This window comes from Prionailurus bengalensis, chromosome B2 (assembly GCF_016509475.1).
Source record: "Prionailurus bengalensis isolate Pbe53 chromosome B2, Fcat_Pben_1.1_paternal_pri, whole genome shotgun sequence".
NCBI classification, from domain to species: Eukaryota; Metazoa; Chordata; class Mammalia; order Carnivora; family Felidae; genus Prionailurus; species Prionailurus bengalensis.
Genome location: NC_057349.1, coordinates 53,387,972 through 53,415,866, shown reverse-complemented (window position 1 = coordinate 53,415,866; position 27,895 = coordinate 53,387,972). Strand labels below are relative to the sequence as shown.

General features: G+C 36.5%; 1 protein-coding gene across 19 annotated transcripts in view; it reads left to right on the top strand.

Annotated features, from left to right (window-relative positions):
• DST (dystonin) overlaps positions 1-27,895 on the top strand; it is a 496,232-nt gene that overhangs the window by 425,168 nt on the left and 43,169 nt on the right. For all 19 annotated transcript variants that reach the window (XM_043591694.1, XM_043591680.1, XM_043591693.1 and 16 more), the window contains 12 exons: positions 517-758; positions 1,657-1,863; positions 11,592-11,711; positions 11,908-12,015; positions 14,032-14,250; positions 17,897-18,100; positions 19,292-19,523; positions 20,411-20,637; positions 22,563-22,685; positions 22,817-22,918; positions 25,558-25,659; positions 27,551-27,724. In XM_043591694.1, coding sequence (XP_043447629.1) covers positions 517-758; positions 1,657-1,863; positions 11,592-11,711; positions 11,908-12,015; positions 14,032-14,250; positions 17,897-18,100; positions 19,292-19,523; positions 20,411-20,637; positions 22,563-22,685; positions 22,817-22,918; positions 25,558-25,659; positions 27,551-27,724 — 2,060 coding nt within the window. The remainder of the gene's footprint in view (positions 1-516; positions 759-1,656; positions 1,864-11,591; positions 11,712-11,907; positions 12,016-14,031; positions 14,251-17,896; positions 18,101-19,291; positions 19,524-20,410; positions 20,638-22,562; positions 22,686-22,816; positions 22,919-25,557; positions 25,660-27,550; positions 27,725-27,895) is intronic.

Sequence of the window (27,895 nt, the reverse complement as noted above, 5' to 3'; positions counted from 1 at the left end):
ACACATGCGCACACATTTGCATATATACATATGCACATGCCAGACGCTGGTCTAAACGCTTTGCAACTATAAACTTGTTGAATTTTTATCACAACTTTATGAGGTAGATTCTTTCATTCCTGTGTAATAATGAGTAAACCAAGGGCACAAAGAGGTTAAGGATCTTGTGCATGGTAACGAGTGGCAAAGTCAGTGTTGGAACCCAAGCAGTTTTTACCTCCTGTGCTTGAAGTCTGAAAACGCCATATAGTTAGTTGTGAAGGTGGTGCTTTCCCATAACTGCAGGCACTGTAACCCCTTCCGGTTTTATATTGGCATTTTCAGAGCTGTTTAGATTTGCCAGAAATCCCGGGAAGGATTAAAACCTAGAAAAAGGCTTCTCTTGGGTCAGATCATCTTTGGAAAAATGTCTCTCCTCCCTGAGAAAATCTCATCAGTGTACAATAATATCTGAAGAAACCCTCCCTCTAGCTTTTCTTTGCTTTCTCGAGATATAACACGCCTTTGAAATTTTAGGTGATGAAGTTTTAATCATTCAAGATAAATTGGAAGCCATTAAAGCAAGGTACAAAGACATTACTAAATTAAGCACGGATGTAGCCAAGACCTTGGAGCAGGCACTGCAGCTTGCCAGGCGCCTGCACTCCACACGTGAAGAGCTCTGCACCTGGCTGGACAAAGTGGAGGTGGAATTACTTTCATACGAAACTCAGGTTCTGACGGGAGAAGCAGCAAGCCAAGCCCAAGCGAGACAAAAAGTAGGCTTTTATTTACGCATTTTGGATCCGTTTGTTACCGTTTAGGGTGATAGTCTCGTGTCGTTACTAATATGCTGAAGGATGCCTTGATGGGGACCCAATAGAAATTGGCAGGAGATCAATTGTGTAACACTTCGAAGAGCCCAGAGATGAAAGCCCTGCATTTATAATTTGTTTCCAGAGTCTTATGGTTGGGAGTATAGTTTATTACACAAGAGACAGAATGATGAAAACAGAAAGAAAAAAAAAGCCATTGTTTCAGAGATACACATAATTTGCTTAGAACAACAATATTTATGTAAGATAGATGCGTAGCATGAGGTAGCTTTTCTACTTATATTGCAGAAGTGGTATTCTGTCATGCTGTTTTCTTTTCAGAGATAGCCTCTGTTTTATCATCCCTGAAGTATGATCACATGTGGGTGGAAGGGAGCCGGGGAGGTCAGGCTCACTGAGCCTGTAATGATTCAACAGGGATGATTTAAAGCCACTACGTTCTCATTTTGAGGGTCACTTAGTTCTGGCTTGGACTTTACTCTTTATTTTACTTTCCTAGTACCTGATTACTTAGAGGTTACCAGAAAGCAAAGAATAATACATGTGAACCTGCTTGGTTTTGTTTCCCGAATTTTAAACATTTATATTAAAGTTCAAAGATAAAATCTTTGCCGTGTTGACAAATGAATTGTTCTTTGGAACTCCTCAGGAAACACTTTTCCTTTTTACAAAATAGCTCTAAATAGCAAAGGTTTCTAGAACTTAACTGAAACTCAGGGACCAATGCCTGGCATAATTGACCTGCAAAGGATGTTAGCCCTGAGGACAGTTAAAGGAAAAGCCTGTTCTAACTCTTAAGCATTACCCACAGATTTGTATCTTTTCTGAATTCTGTTTCCAGGAACTGAAAAAGGAAGCTAAGGACAGCAAAGCCTTATTGGACTCCCTTAACGAAGTGAGCAGTGCTTTACTGGAGTTGGTACCCTGGAGGGCGAGGGAAGGACTGGAAAAAATGGTGGCCGAGGACAATGACCGCTACCGATTAGTGAGCGACACCATCACTCAAAAGGTGGAGGAGATCGATGCGGCCATTCTGAGATCACAGCAGGTAGGGACAAGCGGTTTGTTGTCTAGGCAATAAATTTCCCCTGGTGGTTCTCAGAGCCTTTACCTGAACAAAGATTTCTATTAATAGTGTTTCCATTCATTTGTTATGCTTCAAAAATGAAAGGAGGGATTTGAAAAGATTTTGGGTTACTTCGACATCTGAGTGCGAGGCAGGGCAAGGCTAATCTGTACATTGTTAACAGCCATCTGCCTCATTGTAGCCCAGATTTATACCCTTAGCAAATCGGTCACTGGGAAGATCAGCCCTGCTTTCCAAACAAAGTGCTTTTCGCTTACATATATGTGAATTGCTAATGCTAATTTTATGCTTTGGCTAAGTCTAATCTGTATGTGAGTAAATATTTTGAGTTATCACATAAGTCCACACTGACTATTCATTTACATACAGCAATGGCAAAGAGAGGCTGTGTTCTTTCTAAAAAGGAAACAGTTGTGTTGGTGATGTCGTGTTTTTTCTCAACTGAAGGGGGGGGGGGCGGCGGGAAGGGTTGTTTCTGACCTGTCTGTGACTCATGCAGAGTTTAGAGTTCCAGAGAGTTTTGTAGGCACCCAGCCCTCACCACAGCTCCCTCAGAAAACTCTGGGTGATGAGTGGGGTCCTGGAAATAGAAATTTATAATATGTGTTTTGATTAACTTTTATTGACTATCTCAGACTATTTACATTAAGTCATCAGACTCTTACTGCAGACCTTCTGTGACAGGATTAGTGTGCTATTGCAGGGTACTTCAGAGCAGAGCTCTGGAAGGCACATAACTAAGCCTTTACTAATACATGCTGAACACCAGAGCCACAAACCAAGCAGATTGTGTGGGAGCATCCAAAATTAATTTTCTAAGGTTGCTGTAAAAGTGTAATTTATATAGTTCTGTATTATAATTTATGTGGCATAATGCCTCACTCCTCATTTCAGGGCCATGCTCTAGAATCACAAAAGCTGATGAAATACAATGATAGCGGAAGGCCTGCCTTAGAAATTTTTGTGAGGGAGAGCATTCATGCCTGAGGAATGTATTTGCATGACTTCAGTTTTCAAAGTTCGGCACAGTCTGTATGCCTCATTATTACAGGAGGATAAATGTATTTATCTGTGAAGTTTATTCAACTGTATGAAAACACTGGATTTTTTTCCCCAAAACTTATATCCACATTTCAGAATTGGCACTGAAGATTTCCCTAAATAGCAAGACTACTATTCTGTACTCTTGGAGTATGATTTTTCTTGAGAGGTTGACTGTGGGTGGTTAGTTCAGTGAAATAAGAGCATAAAAAGGGCAAGATGACAGGTTGAGCTTGTATTTTTTTAAATGTTTATTTATTTTTGAGAGAGAGACTGTGAGTGGAGGAGGGGCAGAAAGAGAGAGACACAGTCATTATAGAAAATTTTAAGATTTTCTGAAAGAATACAGGAAAAACTCGTGGAAGAAATAGTGTGTAAATAATATGATCTCTATCCTTCCAGTCTTCCTTCTGAGAGAGGAAGACCTAGTGTCTTACTACCAATAAGTCATACAGCTAATGCTAATGCCACTGATATTTTCTGGTTGTTCACATGTTTCTAAACTCATAATTTTCAAGTTTATAAAGGAGCTAATTTATGACTGAAGTCATTTCATAACTTTGCTCACTTATAAATACTTGGAATTAGCACCAGAGTACAGTTTGGCACTAAAATATTTGTTTTCTGTTTTCACAATAGTAATTCGTCTCTGCAGTATAGAAGAGATGGTGCAAAAATATCTGGAGACTCGGATGTTAGCCACACATTTTGTACTGTTTTAAGGTGTATAAACGGACCAAGCACCATTCTGTGTCTCTTCTCCATCTAAAACAATGGACGTGATCTGACCTCCGTCCCATCTTTTTAGACATACCTATAGTCACATACAATTTGTTTTATTAACAGCTACTCCTTTCCAGGTCCCTACCTTCAACATACCCACACCCACAAGTTGACAGGGTAGGATGTATGTCTTGAACACGAAGTGGTAATTTTTACATTTATAGATTTGATGCTTTGTTTCTTAATAACCTGGCTAAATCAGATTTTAAATAACTGAATGTTTTGTTTCCAAGTAAATTTCTATTAAGATGTTTCACCTTTTGCCCGGCATTAAGGCTGTTTGTATACAGATCTACCTCCTGTATAATGTTATAACCTGCTTTTTGGAATTCAAGAAAAGCATAGGGACTTTGTGAGTCAGGTCACTGTTGCAGAGTATATTGGCTTCCAAACATCGATGGGAAAGATGTCTAGGAGTGCCTGGGTGGCTCAGTCAATTAAGCAACTGACTTTTGATCTCAGCTCGGGTCTTGATCTCAGGGTCGTGAGTTTAAGCCCCGTGTTGGAGCCCACTTAAAAAAAAAAAAGAAAAAAAAAGATATCCAAGAAAACATAGAAAAGAATTAGTTTGAAAAGGACAGGGAAGGGAGCATGCAGATGTCTAGTAATTGGCATGACTTTGTAACCACCCTGTTTAAACAGAGTTTTTAGAAAAGTTCTGATTTGATGTGGTTAGATTTTTTATGGTTATCCTATATGATAGTAACAGTTTTGAGAATATGTGTCACTGAATTTTGAAATCATGGAGGCCTATGACAGAACCCTTTATAAATTTGAGTAGTAGTTATTGCTGTTTGAAAAATCATCAAACTGCCTCTATTATGGACAAATGAGTGAGGACTGTATGCATCTGACTCTACAGATTGGCAAGCATTGACATTCTGAAGAGAGTATGCTTTTTTATAAGAATTAGGCCCATTCATTACTTTTAGGAAATATCTGAGGAGAACAAGGCAGCTTTAGTAAACAGTGATGGTGAGCTTTATAAACAAAACAAAACAGGTCTCTCCTTCTCACAATACATGCCATCATCTGAGTTAGAAACTGTACATATTTTTGCCTGTTAAACCTGCACGAAGTAGCATCTTTTTGTTGCTTTCTTTTTGTTGCTTTCTTTCTCTAATTGCAAATTGAACCAAATGAGCAATGTGGAAATAGGGGGAGGTACTTTCGCTTAAAAGATGTGCAGACTTATAGCCTGAATTCACACCATTGTGATTGTTTTAACCTCAGAGAAGTTCATTGTCCTTTGCCTCATATTAATATGCACAATTGTCAGAAGTTGCTAAAATGTGTGTATTTCACGGGATCTGGGAATCCCAGACACTCTTCAACAGTTCTAATTGCTTGGCTTGAGTGGCCATAATGACCCTTTTATATTAAAGGCACGTAGGTTGGTGATTTGGGTGCAATTAAAATAAGCAACTCATCAGGTCATTAGGAATCAGCCTTGGAAAAAAAAATAACACCTGTTTGTTTCTTTTAAAGAACTAGTAGGAAACCTCCCCCACGGAAGTGAGATTAGTTTAGACCCTCCAGGTGTTGGGGGTGGGAAAATATGGGCTGTGTTATGAATAATGCAAAGCAAAATGGAAGGAAATGCTAATCAAGGAAAAGTGATAAGATCCTCAGCCGGGGGAAGGGAGTAAAAGGACGTCCTTGAAGTTAAGGTTCACTTATCATTTTGCCTTTCTTAAGCCTCTATTTCCACTTAAAAGAAACCCTCTAGATAAACACAAAAGTAGTTTGTCAGAGACTGGAGAAATGTTTAAGAAGTTAAAACCTACTATTTATTGACGGTTGTGGTATATGAGCCATTTTTGGTGAAATTGCATGCATATTTTGAGTTCACGAAGCCCGAACTGTATATGAGCACCAGTGATAGGGCAACTAGCAATGCAGTCTCTGGGGTCAGACCACCTTGGTTTGAGTCTCAGCTCCAACATTTACTAGCTGGGTAAGCCCTGGTAAGTCAGGTAACTTTTCTCTACCTCAGTTTTCTCAACTGTAAATGGAGTAGATGGTAATACCCAGATGATGCAGTTGTTGTCAGGATTAGAGAAGATACTGCATGTGAAGCACTTAGTGTGTTCAGTAAAATGCTGGCCATTTTTGTTTTAGAGCGTTTTTCAGGAATCGAGATAGCCAATTAAAATGTCTTTCACTATTAGGGTCCCTGGCTGGCTCAGTTGGTGGAGTGTGCGACTCAATCTCAGAGTTCTGAGTTTGAGCCCCACGTTGGGTGTAGAGATTACTTAAAAAATAAAATCTTTAGGGGTGCCTGGGTGGCTCAGTTAAGCACCCGACTTTGGCTTAGGTCATGATCTCATGGTTCGTGGATTTAAGCCCCACATGGAGCTCTGTGTTGACAGCTCAGAGCCTGGAGCCTGCTTCGGATTCTGTGTCTCCTCTCTCTCTGCCCCTCCTCTGCTTGTGCTCTGTCTCTCTCTGTTTCTCAAAAATAAATAAACATTAAAAAAAATTTTTTTAAATAAATAAAATCTTAAATGTCTTTCACAGTCTTGTTGGAAATTTCTGAAATACTGGTTCTACTATAATAAGAGTTATAGTAGGTCAGTGGTTAGATTCCACTGATAAAACCTAGTAGAATATTTCCTAGAATGCAATTATGGATGGTAATATTATCTACAATTTATTTGAAGTCAATTTCTGCTACTTGAGTGAGCAGTAAACAAGTTTATTAAAATTTGGTCTAATAAACTGGTTCTCCATATTGTTCACATTGTAAAATAAGCAGCCTTTATGGTCTATTAGAAATGTACACATATAGTCATTCGAAAGTTTATAGGTGTAAATAAAATGCCTTGCTTCCCTGTAAATTGCTTAATGAAGACCCTGGGGCTATTCCATTTGTTGCTAAACAATAAATATTTGCTAATTTAATTAAAAAAATCTCAAAAGACAGGAGGGAAATTTCTGCTTGCAGTCTTGTTTTCTTTTAGCAGAGCAAATATTTGCCTTAGTTGAAGGAACAGTGTTTTAGTTTCAGCTTTCCATTTTGGCAACTTAGATGGTATCCCCATACTATTTTTCACTGGATTCTTTTTTTCTTTTTTTTTAAGAGAAAGAGAAATAGATTTAAACTAATATTAACACTAATAGGCTGACTTTATTTACTAGGACTGTCATATAAGTGCTGAAAATTGCCTGATCACAAACAAGCGGAGTGGTTTGTCACTTTGTTTTTTCAGGGACCAGTAGAGGAAAAAAGTCATTACTGTTAAATTTTATTCAGATATCTTGCAGCACTTGCACTCAGGTACAAAGGCCTGGGCTGTTCTGCCCAGTTTCACATTCGTTAAGGGAATCACATAATAAAGTTTTACCTTGAAGTTTCATTGTATATATCTTGAAAGTGAATAATCTAACTATGAAGGCTCTTCTACTTGTTTTTCATGAGGATTTCTTTTTTCTACATTGAAGCTCCTGAATTAGTTGAAATTTTTTCCTTTCCTTTTCTTTTTTTAAAATTTTACTTTTAAGTAATCTCTACCCCCAACATGGGGCTCAAACTCAATACCCCGAGATCAAGAGGCACACGGTCTACTGACTGAGGTAGCTAGCCAGGTGCCTCGAAATGTTTTGTTTTGTTTTGTTTTGTTTTGTTTTGTTTTGTTTCGTTTCCTTTTCTTTTCTTTTCTTTTCTTTTCTTTTTCACATTGGTGAATAATTGCTAATGAGTAGTTCCGTTTGAAACTAACATCATAAAAATTACTGAACCAGATTAAGATACAATTTTTCATATGGTCTTTCATATGGATTCTTTTCTGGAAGCCACATTGTTCTGGTTTGTCCCAGTAGCAGAAAAAGTAACGAATCAATGAAAAAAAAACATTTATTAACACTACTGTCTGCAAACCAGGAGCCTTTTCAATAAGTTTTATGAAAAATGTGGCTTTGCTAAAAAAATAATGTATAAAGTTATGGGAAATACAGGAAAAATGAGTAATTCTGTTTGAATGTATAAATGTACACACAGTCATTTTAGAAGTACTGCCCTTATAAAGGAGCTCACCCCAGTCTGTGGACTAAAACTCTGAATTTCTGTCTGGAACAAGTTCAGCATATCATTGGTCCTCTTAAATGTGTGACACTTGAAGGACAGCCCAATGTGGCAAATGTGTTCCAATCTGCTGTCCAGACACTATGTTAGTCTTAAAGCAGCCTGATTTTGCATCGTGTTTCTTTGTTTGTTTGTTTGTTTTGGTAGGTATTGGTTTCTATCAGATATTATTCAGGCAGCAGTTTAGAGGTTAAGGAAAGGTCTGTTAAGCCCTATCTCCTCCTTCATATCCTTATGCAATTGAGTTTTTTTTTTTTTTACACCTCTATTGTATTCCTTTTTTTTTTATACCTCTATTGTATTCCTGGCTGGGACCCATTATTTACATGATTACTAAATTTTTCTTCTATCTGAACCATTGACTAAAAGAAACTGACCTGCAAATAGCGTCAGTATTTATTTACTCATTCATTATTTGGCAAAGGTGAAAACAAGTGGGTTCATGATATATAGGAAAAAACTATAATAATTTATAATATTATTAAGTATTTTTCACTTCTATAATTTGTTATTCTTTCTTTGTGAGATTGAAAGTGTAACATTACTCTTAATCAGTGCTATTCAAGTCTGTGCCAGGTTACTGCTGGCAGATTATTTCCTTATAATTAAGGGAAGTCCACTGATACGCTTGGAAAATATTATTTAAAAATAAATTGTACCCCATGGTGATGAGGGTACAGAAAAACTTTCCTTGTGGCTGTATAAATCAGTATATCCTACCTGAAGGGCAGTTTGGCAGTATATTATCTAAAAGGAAAATGTGAACTGGAGCTCACACAGAGGTTATCCACACAGACCTTTTGTTGTTGTTGTTTTTAATTAACTTTTATTAAGATACTTGTAGATTCACATGCAATTGTAAGAAATAAGATAGAGACAGTCACATTGTACCCTTTACCCATTTTTCCCGGTGGTGACGTTTTGCAAAAGTATAGTACAGTATCACAGGCAGGATGTTGATGTCGATGCAGTCAGATACAGAACGTTTCATCACCGTAGGACTACCTCATATCTCCCTTTTATAGCCTCCCACCTCTGCTCCCTCCTAAACTCCTGACAACCAGAAGTTATTTCTGCATTTCTGTAATTTTATCATTGTTTAAAATATTTGAGGGTTTTTTTTTCTACAATCTCTTTTTCTTCTCCTTCTGAGACTCCAACAACAGGAATGTTAGATCTTGTATTATATAGTTCCACAGGTCCCTGAGGCTCTATTGATTTTTTTTTTCCTCCAGTCTGTTTTCTATTATTCAGCTTGGGTAATTTCTGTTGTTGTGTCTTTTGCTTCACTGATTCTTTCCTCTGTGCCCTTCATTGATCTCATCCTCTGACCTTATTTGTTATTATATATTTAAGTTCTAAAATTTCTATTTGGTTCTTTATATATCCTTTTTCTTTGCTGAGGATTTTTGTTGCTAACGCCTTCTGATTTTTCACATTCATTTCAGTGGTGTTTAAAATTGCTCATTAAAGCATTTTTATCATTGTTCCTTGAAAATTTTTGTCAGACTGTACTAACATTTCTGTCATCTAGGTATCGGCATCCATTGATGATCTTTCTTTAGTTCAGTTGGAGGCCTTGGTTCTTGCTGCTAACTTAGGAGTTTTGGGTCATAATTAAACTTTCCGTTTGGACTGGCCTCCTCAGGCACCACTCTGGCAGAAGAAGCTGGGGGTACTGCCGGGTGCAAGCAGAGGTCTACGTTCCCCACTCAGCCTCTCGTGACACCTGACAGGGGTGCTCCTCATCTCTGCCGGCTGGGAGTAGGGATTAGACCTCCAGCTGTCGGAGCAGTCTTTTCCAGAAGTTCAGTGAAGGTGGCTACGTTAACCACAGAGCCATGGTGAAAATCCTGACTCTCCACTAGGCCTTCTCTGAACCACCCCGGAGGAGATAGGGAGGGGCAATTCATGACTGCTTGTGGGGGCTCCCCACATGATCTCCACTGATACTGTGGGCAGGAGCTTTGTTACTGGCCAGTGGCACCAAAAGTTGCATCTCCCTATTTGGCCTTCTCTGACGTCACCCTGGCAACAGTGCCAGCACCTTGATATGTAGGCTCATGAGCGCGAAAGTGTAGGCCTTCCTTGGCATGAGTGTGGGTGAGACCACAGCCTTTTTTCCTGTGGAGTCTAGACAGAGTGGTTATTGTTTAAAAGTTCTGTGTCTTGCTAGGATGCCCCTTTCCTGGTCATCTGGCTGAGGGGGCAGACTTCTCTTGGGGTTTTGTCTGTGCCTCTTGGTGTTTCCGGGTTCCATTTTCTCCAGTGTCCAGTCTAGGATGTGTGAGGCAAGAAGAAAACCCAGAGAATTCACCACTGTGTGTTGTTCCCCGGGCACCAAGGTCCACAGCAGTTGTGCTGCCTTCTGTCTCCTTTCACAGTCTTATGTGTGTTTCGTATGTAACGTGGGCGTGTATGTAACGCCTGGGGATTTGTAGGTGTGCTTACGAGGAACAGGGAAAGCACATCTCCGTCTTCCCGTGAGTCTGCATTGTGTCGCAGAGTGTTTTAGACGTATGAATTATTTTCTAACCTAGTATCTTATCTCTACTCTTCTCTTGCGTCACTTATATATCCCCTGCTCTCATCTAGATTTCCAGATTCTCTTGAAAAATTTAAAGTTCTGGCAGTACTGTAACTGAGTGCTTGCAATGTCTGTTTCCCATTAAATCTTCCAACTAAGGCCAATGTTAGTTACCATTTACCGTTGGTGCTTGTGGGAGCACTTTGCTCATTTATGATACCTGTTTGGTCCTAGAAGGCATCAGGTTCTGTCTCATGCAAGGTAATGAAGAAGTTCATGCTCTTTGACTTGGTAGTTAACTTCTAGGAATCTACCCTGAAGAACTAATTGAAGATGCCAGCAGAGATTTATATTTATTACAGGTCTGTTTATATAATAGCAAAAAAAGCAGTGTGCCTAAATGAAAATATCCACGTATGCTAGAATACAATGATGTTATTTAAAATTCACATTTCAAAGAATATGACATAGGAAATGTTCATAATAAATGAAAGAGCAGGATATGAAACTGTTTATACAGTATTAGCCCAGACTTTTATAAATCTTTTTCAACTTCTGGAATAAAATTCACTAAAATACCAACAGTATTAACTCCAGGTTTTAATTTTCTTCTGTATATTTTTCTGTACTTTATGAATTTCTACCATGAATTATTGTTAAGATCAGGAAAATAAAACCTCGTAAAATATTTAAGAACGCTCTTGGAAGTGAATTATTAAATGAGATATAAAAAATTTTACATGAGACATTTGCAGGTATACTCTACATACACAATCATACTTTGCACATACATTTATACACACATAGTATGATAAATAAATGGGAATATTTCATGAGTTTTGCTAGGAATCTTATATGTCAGTAGCGGAGTGCTGTCTGCATATCATATGGATTAAAGTGATGAATGCAGCGATTGAAAGATGATACCCACTTTCTTAGCTGTTTAATTTGGATAGTACTCTTACGGAGGAAATTCTTATAACAACCAAAAAGAAGGTAACAGACTTAGCTGTCCCAGAATAATTAATGCCATGTTACAGATTCAATGTGTTTTAAGAGCGTGTGTTTAATTATTCTGTGGGAACTTCTCCTTTATAACTTGAGTGATTACCATGAATTATTTCAGGATGCCATAAAGAGATAAGCTCAAATTTTCCACTTGTGTAATTAGGATATTTTAAAAAATCTTAGGTAGGTATTTTTCTGGCACCAGTTACAGGAACTTACTGACCTAATTATTCATCTTCTGTTTAGTTTGACCAAGCAGCTGATGCTGAATTATCCTGGATTACTGAAACCGAAAAGAAATTGATGTCTCTGGGTGACATCAGGCTTGAGCAAGACCAGACCTCTGCTCAGCTGCAGCTTCAAAAGGTGAAGAAGTACATTTCCAGTTATATCAAAATTGCTTGTTAACGTGCTCCAATCTAGAACGTGGGATTGCATGATTTACTTTACAAGACCCTTCTAGTGTAACTTGGTATTTTTAACTACTTTGCCTGATTGTTTTCATTTTAGTCACACAGCCTCTCTCTCTCTCTCTTTTTATCTTTATTCTGGTAAATCACAGAAATTCACCATGGAGATTTTGAGACACAAGGATATTATTGATGAGCTTGTGAAATCTGGACATAAAATCATGACCACGTGCAGTGAAGAGGAGAAGCAATCAATGAAGGTATAATCTTGTCTGTGTGGCTGCTGCTGAGACCCTCAAATAAATGGCATGCATTGAGTGCTCAGTCCTAGAGCAGCACATTTTCTTTATCCACAGCTGCGATTTGGACATCTGAATCATGAGATTTAAATAAGGCATTTTTTCAAACTTACAGAGTAAAAGTAAAAGGAATATTCCTTAAGGGAATCACCCTGGGGACACTTTTTTTAATAGACACTAAAGCTATTAAAATTTGCATCCTTGAATAACTGGCACACATTAAACATTCAGTTAATGTTAGCTGTATTATTGCCATTATTATTGGTATAAATTATCACTCTATATGTCACCTGTTGTCTGTATGCTTCAAAATATATGGTTCTCTTTAATGCTAAAATCCATTCTGTATAAAATTTTGGTAAGCTGTACAGGAAAAAAATGAGCTGAATAATTAAGAAAGCATCTGGTTTCTAGACTTCTAATGATCCTTTAAATTGATGGAAAATCAGTCACAAGTAAAAATGTTTAGTTCAATTCACATTCAGACATCTCAGCAGACTAAAGAAATTAATGTATACTAATGCTTCTGATAGGAAACTATCCCATAGCAAAAAAAAAAATATGCAAATGTCTATGCCTAAGATTACTCTTTAAATAGTACGCATTGGTTTCAAGGTGCACCATGGACAAAGTAATAGAATGTAACTGTATATTGATACTACTTTTATTTATTCTGGCAATTTACTTATTTATAATTTAATCTTCCCTGTATTATTTTTATAAAGACTGACATGAAAAATAGAGATCATCATGAAATATTTTCTGTGTCATTCTGTGGTTTATTAGATTCCTGTTGTGCTTTATCTTCTGCTATTAGTTTATGATGTAAATTTATACCGTAATCTAGATCACTATGATCACCGCATAAAATACAGTGTATAGTATAATGTTCTACTCTGATTCTAATGTGTGCAATTAATTTTGCTAGCAATTCCTCTTATAACTTCACTTGTGAGAGGGAGTCTTTACTTTTGGCCAGAAAGTAATGTTAATGTCGCTAGACTTATATGAGACTTGTTTTCTAGCCCAGAAAGCCTATAAGACCTAGAAGGATAGTTGAAGAATTTGGCTTATTATGTTTGGAGAGCTCATTGTCTTTTTCATAAAAACCTGAGTCTGTTTATTTATTCATATTTTGGGTTTTGTCACCTAATATTTCTGACGGGGGGAGGGGGGTGCTTGTTCTCTGTCATTAAATCCCATGATTTTTGATGATAATATAAAAACCTGTTGTGTGGATATATCTTGATCTCCAGTTGTACTTTTATGGTTCCACATTTTTGCTATTTTTTACATATATATGTGAAAGGTTTTTTTGTTGTGGTAAGATACAACATTAGCATAGAAGGGATTATTATTCAGCCTTAAAAAGGAAGGAAATCGTGCCTTGTGCAAAAATATGGATGAACCCGAAGGATCTTTATTTTTCTTTTTAAGATTTTATTTTTAAGTAATCTCTACACTCAATGCTAGGCTCCAACTTACAACCCCGAGATGAGGAGTCAGATGCTATACTGACCAAGCCAGCGAGGAGCCCCCAAAGGGTCTTTTTAAATTTAAAATGAATGTTTATACATAGAAATAGTTACAATCTAAATACATTTTAAAATTTTTAATTAATTTATTTATTTTTGAGAGAGAGCAAGAGCATGAGCATGTGAGCAGGGGAGGAGCAGAGAGAGGGAAAGACAGAATCCCAAGCAGGCTCCACACTGTTAGCACAGAGCCTGATGCAGGGCTCCATCTCACGAACTGGGAGATTATGACCTGAGCCGAAGTGAAGAGTTGGATGATTAACCAACTGAGCCACCCAGGTGCCCCTAATCTAAATAGGTTTTAATGATTTTTTTCGTTTAACATACATCTGTGAGTGCCTGCTTTGCACTAAGCATATAGTGCTAGAAAAAACATTCTGGAGTATATGTGCTGTTTGGCCTGTTTAGCCAGCTAAGCACATTTCATTATCTTATTTTCTAGAAAAAACTGGACAAGGTGTTGAAGAACTATGATGCCATCTGCCAGATAAACTCAGAGAGGTACCTACAGCTAGAACGAGCACAGTCCCTGGTTAACCAGTTCTGGGAAACATATGAAGAACTTTGGCCATGGCTGACAGAAACACAAAGAATCATCTCTCAGCTTCCTGCCCCAGCCCTCGAATATGAAACTCTAAGACAACAGCAGGAAGAGCACCGGGTAAGCTGGGTATTAAAGAGAATGTTGTATTCCCCATTGAAAGAGAACCACGATGGTTATGCTGTTTTTCTAGTATATGTGCTGCCAAAGTGAGCACTGGGATGGTGTTTTTTAAATGCAGTTAGATGTTTTACATTATTTTGGGGGGGTTTAGCAATACTGTATTCTGGTCTGCACAGTTGCTTACCTCATATTGCTCACCTGTTTTCCAGGGTTACAGTGAGAAAGACTCATGTGGGGAGGCCACATTGTGTATGTCATCAATTACATCCCAGCTTTCCTAGAATAGTATGAAGTATAAGCCATCCTGGTGCAAAAGCAAAGTGCTCATTTTTAAATGTTAGCGAAATAAGCTTTTTGAAGTACTTTGAATTGATGCATGTTGAATTGCTTTTAATTTACATATGTCGACTAAGTTTTATACTTAATATGTATTGGTTGGAGACATCTAGAATATAAGCAAATAGTAGAAATACATCAAAGCGGCATCATACAGACAAGGCCATTGAGCTTGGAGGAAATTGACAATATGACAGCGTGTCAAAACACAAATAATGTAAAAGCTAAGTCAGTGAGAAGGGAGAATGCTAAAGGTGCAAAAACAAGTTGTTTCCCATTTTTTTTTAACCTTATGTGCATGGAACTCTTTTGATGTTTGTTTTTGCTCCTATAAGCGTATACGATTAAGCTAGAGAGTATATTTACATCTACAAATATATCATGTTTTAAACATAAATAAAATGGCATTATGAAGCCCTCATTTCAGCAGCTACTTAAATATTAACATGGCTTAAAATTTTGCAAGGGTTTGAATGAGAGAGGGGGTTCAAGACTGTCAGAAAAACTCTGGAGTTGTTGCTGTCATGGATGTGTGAACCTAGTTGCTGTCTCCCCGATCTATACAAATGTACTCTGAGATTAATCATGTGTGTGTGCAAGTGTGTGCATGTGTGTGTGCGCGCACACAGGAAGAGTTTAACTCAGTGGTGTATTACATCATTGTTTGAAGAATGTGCCACCCTTATTTTGTTTGTTTACTTTTTTAATGTACTGGCACTGAGGAATATCCCTAAGCGTTTGTTTAGGAGGGCTTTAGTCAACACTTTAATGCAAAATGGAAATTTTAAGTTCTATCTAAAGCAACAGGAGAAAGACCTAGAAATTATGTAGAATTGAATTTAATTTTGGTATAAAGGTTTATTCGTGGCAGAAATCCTGATGCCTATCCACTGAATAAGTTTTAATATAAAATGTTAACGTGGATTTCTTCAATTCTGAGGTGAGATTTGAGCAGCTGTGTTTCTGTCATAACATCAAATAATGGAATGAGATTATTATTGAATTATTACTGAATTTCAAGGTGGAATTAATTTTCTCTTTTTAGCATAATCTTTCAGCTCTCAAATGTACAGTTTTATGTATAAAGGAACTACAAAACTTTGTAGCTGAGTCTTCAAATTATTCAACTAAATTATTCATAATATTTACAGCCTTGTAGAACAGCCTTTTTTCTGCAGCTCCACAGCCTTATCCTCTGCTGTATTTGTTTGGGAAGATCTTCTAGTTCATTCTGATCAGGAATGAAAAATGGCTCCAAGAACCAGTTATTATATGGTAGATACATTGAGGTCACACTCATTATCTCCATTGTGACTCGACCCGTATGACAGTATGTTGCCAAGAATCATTTTGTTACATATGAGGCAGAAGACATCACCCATTGGGCCCTTTCTCCACACACACACCCAAGTAGGCATCTGGTAGTACCAGATGTTTAAAAAAGGAATGGTCTGAAAAAGGGTCATCTCAGTACTTCCCAAACTAAGGAGTTTCACAGTGGTGCTACACAAATGAGATCTACCTAGAAGCTAGGCAACTGGGGACATCTCAGCAGAGATCTCTCATTTTACCTGAGAGTCTCTTGATAACTCAGAGTGTAAACTTGATTTACCAACATGCCTTGTAGAGTACTGAAACCAGAATGTGTGTAACACATTGCTTTTTTGTGAGATTGTTTATTAGCTGTTACTACCATTATTACCCCCATTCCTTAAGGCAGCATGAATAGATGATCTCATAATATGAAACAAAAATAAGAGAATCTCAGCCTGGACCACTCAGGAGCTAGATCACAGACATCCTTATGAGCAGCATGTTAGATTAGGACCAACCCCTTCTTTTTCTTTTAATGGAATTTATGTCTATTTAGCTGTTTTTTAAGAGTTTGGAGACCATCTTCAGAAAAACTTCAAAAATAGCATTGTATTCAAAAATACATCATTGTAAATTTAAAAAAATAAAAAAATAAAATTAAAAATAAATAAAATAAAGGATTTAAACCTTGAAAAAAAAGACATCTTTGTTAATGATATGTCAATTTCCTTAATAATTTTCAAAATAATTTATATGACTGATTTTAGTGAGCACTTTCAATAAGTATCTAGATATGTGGCTATCTTGGCGATTCTTCTTGATGAATGATAGAAATTAAAATGTTTACAGGAGAAGATTGGTAGCTTTTCTCTAGACTGTCTTTCCTGAATATAATTTCTCTCAGAGAAGTTTTTGTTAGGGGCTAGGTAGCAAATAATTTGGAGATAAACCTTCTGGTGAGGACAAGAAGCTTCTGATTAAGGATCCTAATCACTACTGTGGTACAAATGGAAGGCGTCTCAATGGTGCAGGGAGGCTAGCCTAAGAGAGACCTGGAAGCAAAGATGGATGTAGCTTTGGATCCGGTCCATGAACCACTGCTCAGTGGAGGCTCTGGGTTCTATGGAGTATAGATATTCTAGATTTATTTGTCTTCCTAGAAGGAATGGGGCTCCATTACACACCCACTTATCGGCATAAATATCATTGTATCTCTTGATTAGATGACATTATGCAAGATATTTCATGTGTCATATATTTTTCTTTAAACACACCTTACCAATAATGCTCAGTATACAGACATGTCTGATAGATTGATTACCCTGTAGCCTTTAACGTTCTAAAATACAGATGGATTTATTCACATGTGTATATTATAGGTATCACATATATACATATAATGGAGTCATACTTAGGTATATGTAATGTAACCTATATATACACATTTTATATTGGTTTAAATATATACATAACTACAATGCCTTATGGCCTTATATCCTCTTAACTTTTTCTCTTGTCATTATGTCTGCCTTCTGCTGAACTTCTTTCCTTTTCTTTCCTTCCCTTCCTTCCTCCCTTTTAAAGAATTTTTGCATATATCATGAGTGTACAGAAAGGGACACCGAGAGTTATGGCTTAATCTCTATAGGTTGGGGACATAGTGAGTTCATAATTCTTTATGTAATATGACCCTTGTCAGAGTGTGTACTGCTCTTGATAGGAAATGCATAATGAACTGGGATTCATTATTTCACTCAACGAGCAGTTTTGTACGTACCCTTAAAGAGACTTTGACGTGACCAGACTATTGTTTATTCTTTGTGTCAGGGGCATCTCTTGCTGGCAAGGAGCAGTATGAGCCGTCCTGTGTTAAATGCCTTGTGATGGGAAGGGTGTTTGGAGTTTCTTGCCAGCTGGATGCATTGGGCATGTAGACAGCTGTAATATGGAAGTGTGACCCTGAGATACTGAGAAGTTGTTTGGTTTGTTATAGCAACTGCGAGAGTTGATAGCCGAACACAAGCCTCATATAGATAAGATGAACAAAACTGGGCCACAGTTACTGGAATTGAGCCCAGGGGAAGGCTTTTCTATCCAAGAGAAGTACGTGGCAGCTGACACCCTTTACAGTCAAATTAAAGAAGATGTCAAAAAGCGAGCCGTGGCATTGGATGAAGCTATTTCTCAATCTACTCAGGTAATCATTTATACCAGAAATATGACTGAGTTCGTTTAAATGGCAGAGCATGGAAAAACATTTTCTTGGATCTCCTGATTAAATTTGAACCAGAATTATTTCACTACATTAAATCTGAGTACTGATGTTTTTGCCTCTCAAAAGGGGTATTTGCTCGGTCCAATCCTTATATTTCTCTCTGCCTGCTTGCAGATACAATACAAAATAATTTTCAATGCCTTAAAAAACATACAACTGACATCACTGTTCAAATATTTAATTAAGTGTCCATCTAAAGTAGAATGGAATATTTGCCACTGGGAGAGCTAAAAGAAAAGTGCTATTATCATTATTAATGAGACACTCCCATGAAGGCAATAAGAAGAAAGACTGTGTAGACTGAATTAGAAGGAAACAATGTAGAGTTGGAAATTCATGTTTTTCTTTTTTTGAAAATACCTGTTTTCAAGAAGTTGAATTGGAAATTACCTACAGATTTTCCATCTGCACAGTTGGGCTTTTGTTATTATATACACTGACAGTGGAGTGGGCCATTTTTCATAATCCTGAATGATGATTCTTTTAAAACTGAGGAGAGTGTAAAATCCATGACTGAACAAGGTTTTATGACTTTGCTTTATTGCCCATGGTACCTTTGCAAACAAAACTTTAAAATTCTTTCATGAATCTGATTATGTGTTTGACCATGAATGGAGCTCAAACTTCTGTTCTGTCAGGGAGGTTTTTGTTTGGTCTCATTTTTTAACATTTTTCAATTCAGAAAATTTAGAACTTAAGAAATTCATGTATTCTAATAAAAAATGTTCTTGAATCTTACATTTAATAATATAACGTTTTTAGGATGTCAAAATAATGAGTATAGATGAATAAAACAGTTTTGATAGAGAAACACACAGCTTATTGGGCTTAATTTTTAAAATTAATTTGAATTATGATAAAATGAGGCAACAGGTAAAATGCTTATGTCAGCTAGTCCGATTATATATTAACGTATGCTGTTTCTTTCTTTTTTTAACGTATACTGTTTCTTAACGAATACACTCATTTGGGTAGATATGTTAACAAAGTAGCTAAGATTTAATTCTTGATTGTGACATTAACTATATGGGGTTTTTTTTTGTTTTCATTTAAATATGACATTTGATATCACAGGCCTTTTCCCCATAAATGACCCCTTTGATTCACTTCTAGTTCCACGACAAGATAGACCAGATCCTTGAGAGCCTGGAACGCATCGTGGAGCGTTTGAGGCAGCCGCCTTCGATCTCAGCTGAGGTAGAGAAGATTAAGGAGCAGATCAGTGAGAATAAGAATGTGTCAGTAGACATGGAGAAGCTACAACCATTGTATGAAACACTTAAAAAGCGGGGAGAGGAAATGATTGCGAGATCTGAGGGCACTGACAAAGACATATCTGCCAAAGGTAATAATTTCAGAATAAGGAAATAACTGAACTTTACCTTTAAAATAATTCTAAATAATTCTAAACATTTAGAATTGTCCTGGTGTTTACGGACGGTCCAATTGCATAACAAAATGCCAGAGTTTAGAAAAGGTACTACCATTGGGGTTGAAGAGCTATGTACAAAAATCCCTTGTTAATGTTTTTCTGTGTTACAAAGTGTGCCATTATGCAAAAGCCATGTGTTCTTTGGGACTTCGAAACCAGTTTTTCAAAGCATGATGCTAAGGGACAAATCTAGGTTTTGTTTTTGTTTTTTTTTCTCATTACTAATTACACACTACTTTTTATAATGCGTACAACAGACTGGGTATCCTGTAGCCACAGAAATGGCAACCACGACCTTAGCCAGCCATCTTAAAGATAAGAGCTGGGCGTCAAAAGGAAGAGTACATACATGGATTAGTGGAAGTTTATAAGGTTACTCTAGAAACAAGCCCAAAATACATATCCTACACTGTTATATTCCTGAGACTGAACAGACATCAGTATTTTTGATTTGGAGAGCTTAAGTGGTTATTTCATTTTCTTTGGAATGAAGGTCAGCCTTGGTGAACTTCAAACTTGGTAAACTTAGGTCTAGTCTGAGCTCACTTACCCTTGAGTGTCTACTTTTGTCAGAAAGAGCCTTGGTTCAGGAGGAGTAGGATACCCTGAGAGCTTGCATTTGTCTAGAATATGTTATATTGGGTCTAGTGATACTCACTAGACTGTGGTCAACTAAAATTGGGTCCAGTTTTAGATACTTAGCAAATTGAATCACTGTTTCTGTGTAAACTAAAACATTCTGCTTTATTGCTTAAATGGAGGCTAACATATTGCCTTTTTGATACTATTTTGTGCCATAGCTGTTCAGGATAAGCTTGACCAAATGGTTTTCATTTGGGAGAACATACACACACTTGTGGAAGAAAGGGAAGCCAAACTACTGGATGTAATGGAATTAGCAGAAAAGTTCTGGTGTGATCACATGTCATTGGTCGTAACCACTAAAGACACACAAGATTTCATCCGGGATCTGGAGGATCCTGGAATTGATCCCTCAGTAGTAAAACAGCAGCAAGAAGCAGCAGAGGTAAGCAGAAAATCTCCTTTAAAGTAAAAAAAAAAAAAAAAAAAAAGTAAGTTGTAATGAAACCTGGATTCCCTTGGTAAATATTTGGAATTACTCTATTACAGTTTATATTTGGTTCCAAAAGTAGAATGCATAGTGATATAGTAGGAAATAGATTATACCCACATATTTCACTGAGAGAGTATGTATTTTTAAAGTTTCCCTTCATCTCAACTCCTCCTGCCTTATTTCAGGCCCTTGTTCCCTCCGTTTTTGGCTTCTGAAGTAATCCATAGTGGTATCCCTACCTGCAGAGTCTTTTTCCTTGCCCGACTTCCAACCTTGTCCTCTCTCTAGATCTACTCTTACCGTATCGCCACTCAAAACCACTCGGAGGCATCCACTGCCTACAGAATGAAATCCAGACACCCGATAGTAGTGTCCTGGCCTTTTACATCCCAGCATAGCCCATGCCTGTGTTCTCAAAGCCATTTGGTTGAGTGCTGCTCCTTTATTAGAAAGTGGCTTCCCCTGACACTGCGGTGTGCTCTTTCTAGTCTCTGTTATCTTTGCGGATTAGTTACCTCACCCTCGTATGTTCCTACCACTCTTCTGGCAAATCCCACTCAAACTTCAAGGGTCATTTGGGTTGCAAGCCTTCATGAAAAATCTTTTCTTGCATACTTAGGAAAGTTTGTCTGTGTTCTCATAATGCTGTCCTCATGCAAAGGACTCTACACATAGTATAACTTACTGATTATATCTCTCTTTTTCCTAATGGACTTTGATCCCCTTGAGTGGAATAGCCCTATTTTTATTTATATCCCCAATGCCTAGTTTGGGCTTGGTTTATGCTTATTAAATGTTTCTTGAGTGAATAAATATATTTAACCAAGAAGATTAAAGCAGAAGTAGTACACTGCATTTTTCTCCTATTTTTTTTTGTAGTTTATAAGTCCTAGGGAAATGACATAATAAGCTAGATTATCTTAAATCTACTAACATTGTTAATTTGTTAGAAGTTTTTGAACTTGTGCTTTACTTTTGCTTTTTTAAGTTCTATTCTTAACAACTTTAAAATATACAATGCAGTATTATTAACTACAGTTACCAAGCTATACATTGCTTCCCATGACTTCTTTTTTAACCAATGGAAGTTTATACCTTTTGACCCCCTTCACCCATTTCTCCCACCCACATCCCCTGCCTCTGGCAACCACCTTATCTGTTCTCTGTGTCTGCAAGCTTGGTTTGGTTGTGTGCATAGGGATAGGAGTACTTTAGATTTGTTGTTGTTGTTGTTGTTGTTGTTGTTGTTGTTGTTGTTGTTGTAGATTACTCAACCTCTATTTTAAATGTATATTGCCAGGGCATCTGGGTGGCTTGCTCACTTGAGTGTCTGACTCCTGATTGCAGTTCGACTCATGAACCCAGGTTCATGAGTTTGAGCCTCACATCTGGCTCTGCACTGACAGTACAGAGCCTGCTTGGAATTCTCTCTCTCTCTCCCTCTCTCTGCCTCTCCCCTGCTCATGCTCTCTCTTTTCTCTCAAAATAGATTTTTAAAAACTTCAAAAAAATAAAGAAAATTATAAATGTATATTGCCCAAACTATTTTGTATCAAAAACAAAATATATCTCTACACTTTTCATTGTTATTGATATTTAAAGGAGCTTGTTCTGGTATTTGTTATGTAGAATTAATTCTTTAAATATTGTTTTTAGAATAAAACATGTTTATTACAAAGGATGCTGTTTTTCTTTAAAATATTTCTTCTTTCTTATTCAAAAAATTGATCGCAGAAAGTTAGAAAAGAAGAAGAAGAAAATAAAATTGACCATAATCCCACTTCCTAGAAATAACTCTAATTAATGTCTCTGTGTCCATCTTTTTAGTTCCCGTGTGTTTTTGCTTAAAACTCTCAGGCTGTCATTTCTTATTCTAGGCCATTAAGGAAGAAATTGATGGACTACAGGAAGAGCTGGATATAGTTGTCAACCTGGGTTCTGAACTCATTGCTGCATGTGGGGAACCTGATAAACCCATTGTCAAAAAGAGTATAGATGAGGTACAGCTAGTGTATTTCCTACTCTCATCAAAATGCTTTTTTAAAAAAGATTTTGTTTAAAGCACATTTGGAAAAAAATAGTTGCAAACCTAATAAATGACACTAAAAGAGTTCTGATATTTATATTGTAGTTAAATTCAGCCTGGGATTCTCTGAATAAGGCTTGGAAAGACCGGGTGGACAAACTTGAGGAGGCCATGCAGGCTGCCGTTCAGTACCAGGATGGACTACAGGTAAGGGCGTTGCGGCGTGTCTCCTGGCAGGAGAATCGGGCTGACTGACGCGTGCGGATTTACACATTGACACCACCCCAGCACCGCAGATACGTGTGCAGTAGGCTCACCTACTTCAGTGTATGTTTTGCCGTTTGGAAGGTATTTCTGACAATGGATAGATGTGTAGATTTATGCACACATCTCACTACATTTTTATACACACAGTGCAATTTACTTTGAAAAGAAAAATTTTGATTTTTGGAAAATGTTAATGGTTCCACACCAGACAGTGAAATGAGAGCTGAATCGAAGTTCTCTTCTAAAGTTGAGTGGAGTAAGATGAAAGGAGTAAACACTATCTAAAAATATCCCTGAGTTTAACTAAAGTCAGAAGTAAAAGAGATTTGATTTGAAGCCAGTGTTCCCCGTTGAACTAAAATAGATTTCTGTTTCATTAGGTCATAATCTGTTGTGTAAAATGTTTTTCTTCCTTTCCATCCACGTAATTCCTTTTCACGGTTGTTTTTCACACCCCTTAACGGTTCTCATTCAGTTTATTAACCATGTTTTAAAGTTTCCCTTTTCATATGAAAAATTGTCTTGTTGGTGGAGGCCAGCTCAGGGACATTTCTCTCCTTACCTTCTTCAGCTTTATTCCATTTCCTAACAGGCTGGCCAGTGTTGAATCTGTCAACCCTCCTACCGTATGGAAAAAGCCCTTCTGAGTATTTCCATAACACCAAGTGAATATTATTTTTAAAGCTCAGATGAGAACATCTTTTCCTTTTTATTATGCCATTCCATTTCTATATTTGTAAAAGTAAATATCAGAAGCCAGGCTTCATGCCAGTTGAAAGTGTTTTGAACTTTGGAAATATATGAAAAAATTCACCACAAATAATATCTTATATAACTTTCCTCCTTCTCCCACTTTTTAACCAAAGAGTTAAATGATTGGTTAGGTTTCAGTGGCCCGGAACTAACTAGTCAGGCTCCAGCCCTCAGTTTGTGGGAGCAGGTCATGATTTGTATGTATTATTAATAAATGACTGAGTTGTGCCCTCTTCCATGGCTGGAGATGGCACTGCCACCATTTGCAGCCTTTTGACCTCAGGAGCCATTAGCCACAGAGGTCACTGGCTAGGTGCTATGACTTTCCTTTTTTTTAAATTTTAATGTTTATTTATTTATTTGTTTTTGAGAGACAGAGAGAGAGGGAGGGAGAATGCAAGTGGGGGAGGGCACAGAGAGAAAGGGACACAGAGAATCCCAAGCAGGCTCCATGCCGTCATTGCAGAGCCTGATGTGGGGCACAAATCCGCAAACCATGAGATCATGACCTGAGCATGAAATCAAGAGGGAGGCTTAACCAGCCAAGCTACCCAGGTGCCCCGAGGCACCTTAACTTTTACTCTCTCATTACCCCTGCTAGACAGACAAGGCCCATTATAGGTTAGGAGCATCATCTGTGGGAATGAAGGGCCACTTGATTTATTAAATAGCTGAGATTGGCTAGAACGAGATGTTGAAAGGTCCAGAAGCTCTAGGCATTTCAGGGTTTGACTGTAAACTAAAAAAAAAAAAAAAAAATATATATATATATATATATATATGTTTTTATTAATTGAAGAGCTAAAGGTATGCGTGGGGTTCATTAATTTATCGGAGATTGTATTTTTATGTTCTTTATTCATGCGACTCTTGACACAAATTTATTTTACATAACTGAAGTATTAACATTTTGATTGTGAAACTGGTTTAATATAGCATAATTACATAATAAGCAGCTTATAAGTTCTCATTAAATATATATGTATAAATAAATATATAGATATATATGTATAAATATATCTATAGATATATATGTATAAATATATCTATAGATATCTATATATATCTATATATATATAATTTCCCAGGTTACTGCTTAAGTTATTGGGTTTATTAGTGATAAATGAAAATAACAGATAGTTTCCAAGATTCTTCCTCCTACTATATGGTCTGGCAACTTCATTAAAGTCCAGAATAATTTTGTGCATTCAGTATCTGAAAGAAATGTGAGTTGTGCCTTCCTAAAATGTTTATATTACATAAAAAGAACAGGAAAAATAGATTCTGTAGTCTAGGTTGTAATTCAGAATCATGGTCATAATATTAATTGTGGTATGTGCAGGATTTTTATGCTAATCTAAATAATGTGTAAGGCTTTAGCTGGGCCAAATATTTTACTCAAGTGCTAAACAATAAACTTCCTGCTTTATTGGAAAAAACAGATGGCTTTGAAATCTTTTTCTTTCAATATATTTACATAATCTTCCTCTTAGAATTCTCTATGCTTATGTCTATTTCATGTGATTGAATTTATAAAACTTTTTCAAATGCATTTTTTGAAAGTTGTTAATATTCTAAGATTCCATTCAGAAAAGAATTTCCTTTGCAAAGTTGGTTGCAGAATTGAAGGTTCTATCTATTGCATATTTGGGACAACTTTTTCATCATATTGTTTCTTTTACTTATTTAGGTGAACCATCTTAATTTGTAAAATAGGCTCATTCCATAATATCTGTATAGATTTATGATTGTACTTTTCTGTAGCACTTGGGATGTTATAGCAATTTCAGATGTACTAATAACTCATGGGCTAATGTGTTTTTCAGGCAATATTTGACTGGGTAGATATTGCAGGTGGTAAATTAGCTTCAATGTCACCAATTGGAACAGATCTTGAAACTGTCAAGCAGCAGATTGAAGAGCTAAAGGTATGCGTGCGGTTCATTAATTTATCAGAGATTGTATTTTTATGTTCTTTATTCATGGGACTCTTGACACAAATTTATTTTACATAGCTAAAGTATTAACATTTTGATTGTGAAACTAGTTTAATATAGCATAATTACATAATAAGCAGCATATAAGTTCTCATTAAATGATACAAAATACTAGTTTTCTTCTTATTAAATCAATACCTATTCATTATAGAAAAGTCAGAAAATGATAACCAAAAAGGTGGCTTTTTAAAAGCTACCCAAAAATGTTACATACAACTTCTCTTAAGATTTGATCTATAGCCTTTCAGAAATCCTTATGCTGGGAGCACACTGAAGAGGGGAAGGGGGTGGGAGGGTGTGGGTGTATACTTTATACACATGTAGCTCATACTGTAAGGATTTTTATAACTTCATTCAATGGTGTATCATTGTCCTCGATACACATATAACATTTTTGTTTTTTTCAGTGGGTCAGAGTAATCCATTTAGTCTAACAGGCTGAAGAAACATCCTTGGTATAATAGTGTTTCCCAAAATGTTTGTTTTGTAAAAATGTTTATTGTTTTCTATCTGCTTTCCTCTGTAATTTTTACTTTCGTGGTTCTTGATCTCCAGCTGTGTAAGTGGCTGGACTGTTTCCTCTTTGAATTCCTCTGTGCTGATGATCATTTATCCTAGTGGGATCAGCTGTTTCCTTCCTAATTTCAAGTCCCCATCCAAAGAGACATCATGCCATTTTCAATGAACTCTCCTAGATGTTTATATACATTTATTATCTGGCTTTAAAATTATAGCATTTTCATCTCTATGTGTGATATAGAATATTTCATTTAGAAATTATTACCGTTGCCATTATTAGATTGTGTTTTATTTTCTTTACCTTTATGTGGATCATGTAGTAAGCACATGATATACTTTTTGTACATTTACATGTGTACATTTTTTTTTTTTTTGATATTTGCGTATATCTCAGTAGTTTTCATGCAGCAGGCTGCTTACGAGTGCTGTCTTTGAGATTAGGTTGTCTTGAGATTACATCCCAGTGCATTCACTTACTTAGCCAAAGGACCTCTGGACAGTTCTCTAACTGGTCTCACTTTTGTGTCCTTAGCTTGAATTGAGAATAAAATTATTTTCTTTATAAGTTTGTTAGAACAAAGAAAGTGTTCATGATACCTTAGTTATTATTTTTAATTATTATTTTTATGTTTGAAAAAAATTAAGGGACTATTTAGTCATTAATAACGTATTACTTAATGATTTACTATTACAGATAAAAAATAAATATTTTGTGAAAGACAGTTTCCTCCTACAAGCAACCATTTGCTAACCTGTGTTGGTTGCCAAAGCCAAGATCATTAAATACATGTTAGCGCTGGGAGAAAAATAATGTTATTCTGAGTCAGCAGTAGGTTAGGCATAGGAATAACTGAATATCAACGAACACAGCACAGCTACAGAAAACATAAAATGTTCAGTGGATGCACTGTTTTTGAGCAGGAAATAAATGTTAATCTGGGTTTCTTAGAGATTTTTTTGGGGGGGTTCATATAGGTCACTGTATCAAAGCTCATTTATTGAATATAATAGGCATTGGAATAAGGTTAACCTGGAAATATCTTAAATTTGTACTATTGAGAACAAAAGTGAGATGTCAAAATTAGAAATATCTTTCCAACATTTATAAAACATTGAATAAAGAAAGTATATTTCTCTCATCTTTTTTTATTTGTAATTCTTTTGTGTTAGATTTTATTCCTCTTCATCTCCCTGGCCATAGTAAATATGAATTAGAATAAATATTGAATCCATAGAATTTTTATTGTTTAAAGTTTTGATTTAGAACACATTTTCCTTGTATATCTCCTTTTTTAAAAAATAGCAATTCAAATCAGAGGCCTACCAACAACAGATAGAAATGGAGAGACTAAATCATCAAGCAGAGCTTTTGCTGAAGAAAGTAACAGAAGAGAGCGACAAACACACTGTTCAAGACCCATTGATGGAGCTGAAATTGATATGGGATAGTCTGGATGAAAGAATTATCAACAGACAGGTAAACACCAAGACTTTTGTTAGGAAGTTAGAGAAGTTCAGGTAAAATCATTATTAAAAAATAAAATAGGTGATTAAGCACATAAACTTTTGAAGCCCCTACATAAATTCTTATTTTATTAGAACTCTTCCTGCTTCTCGACATGCCATTTTTAACCACAAGGAATGTCAA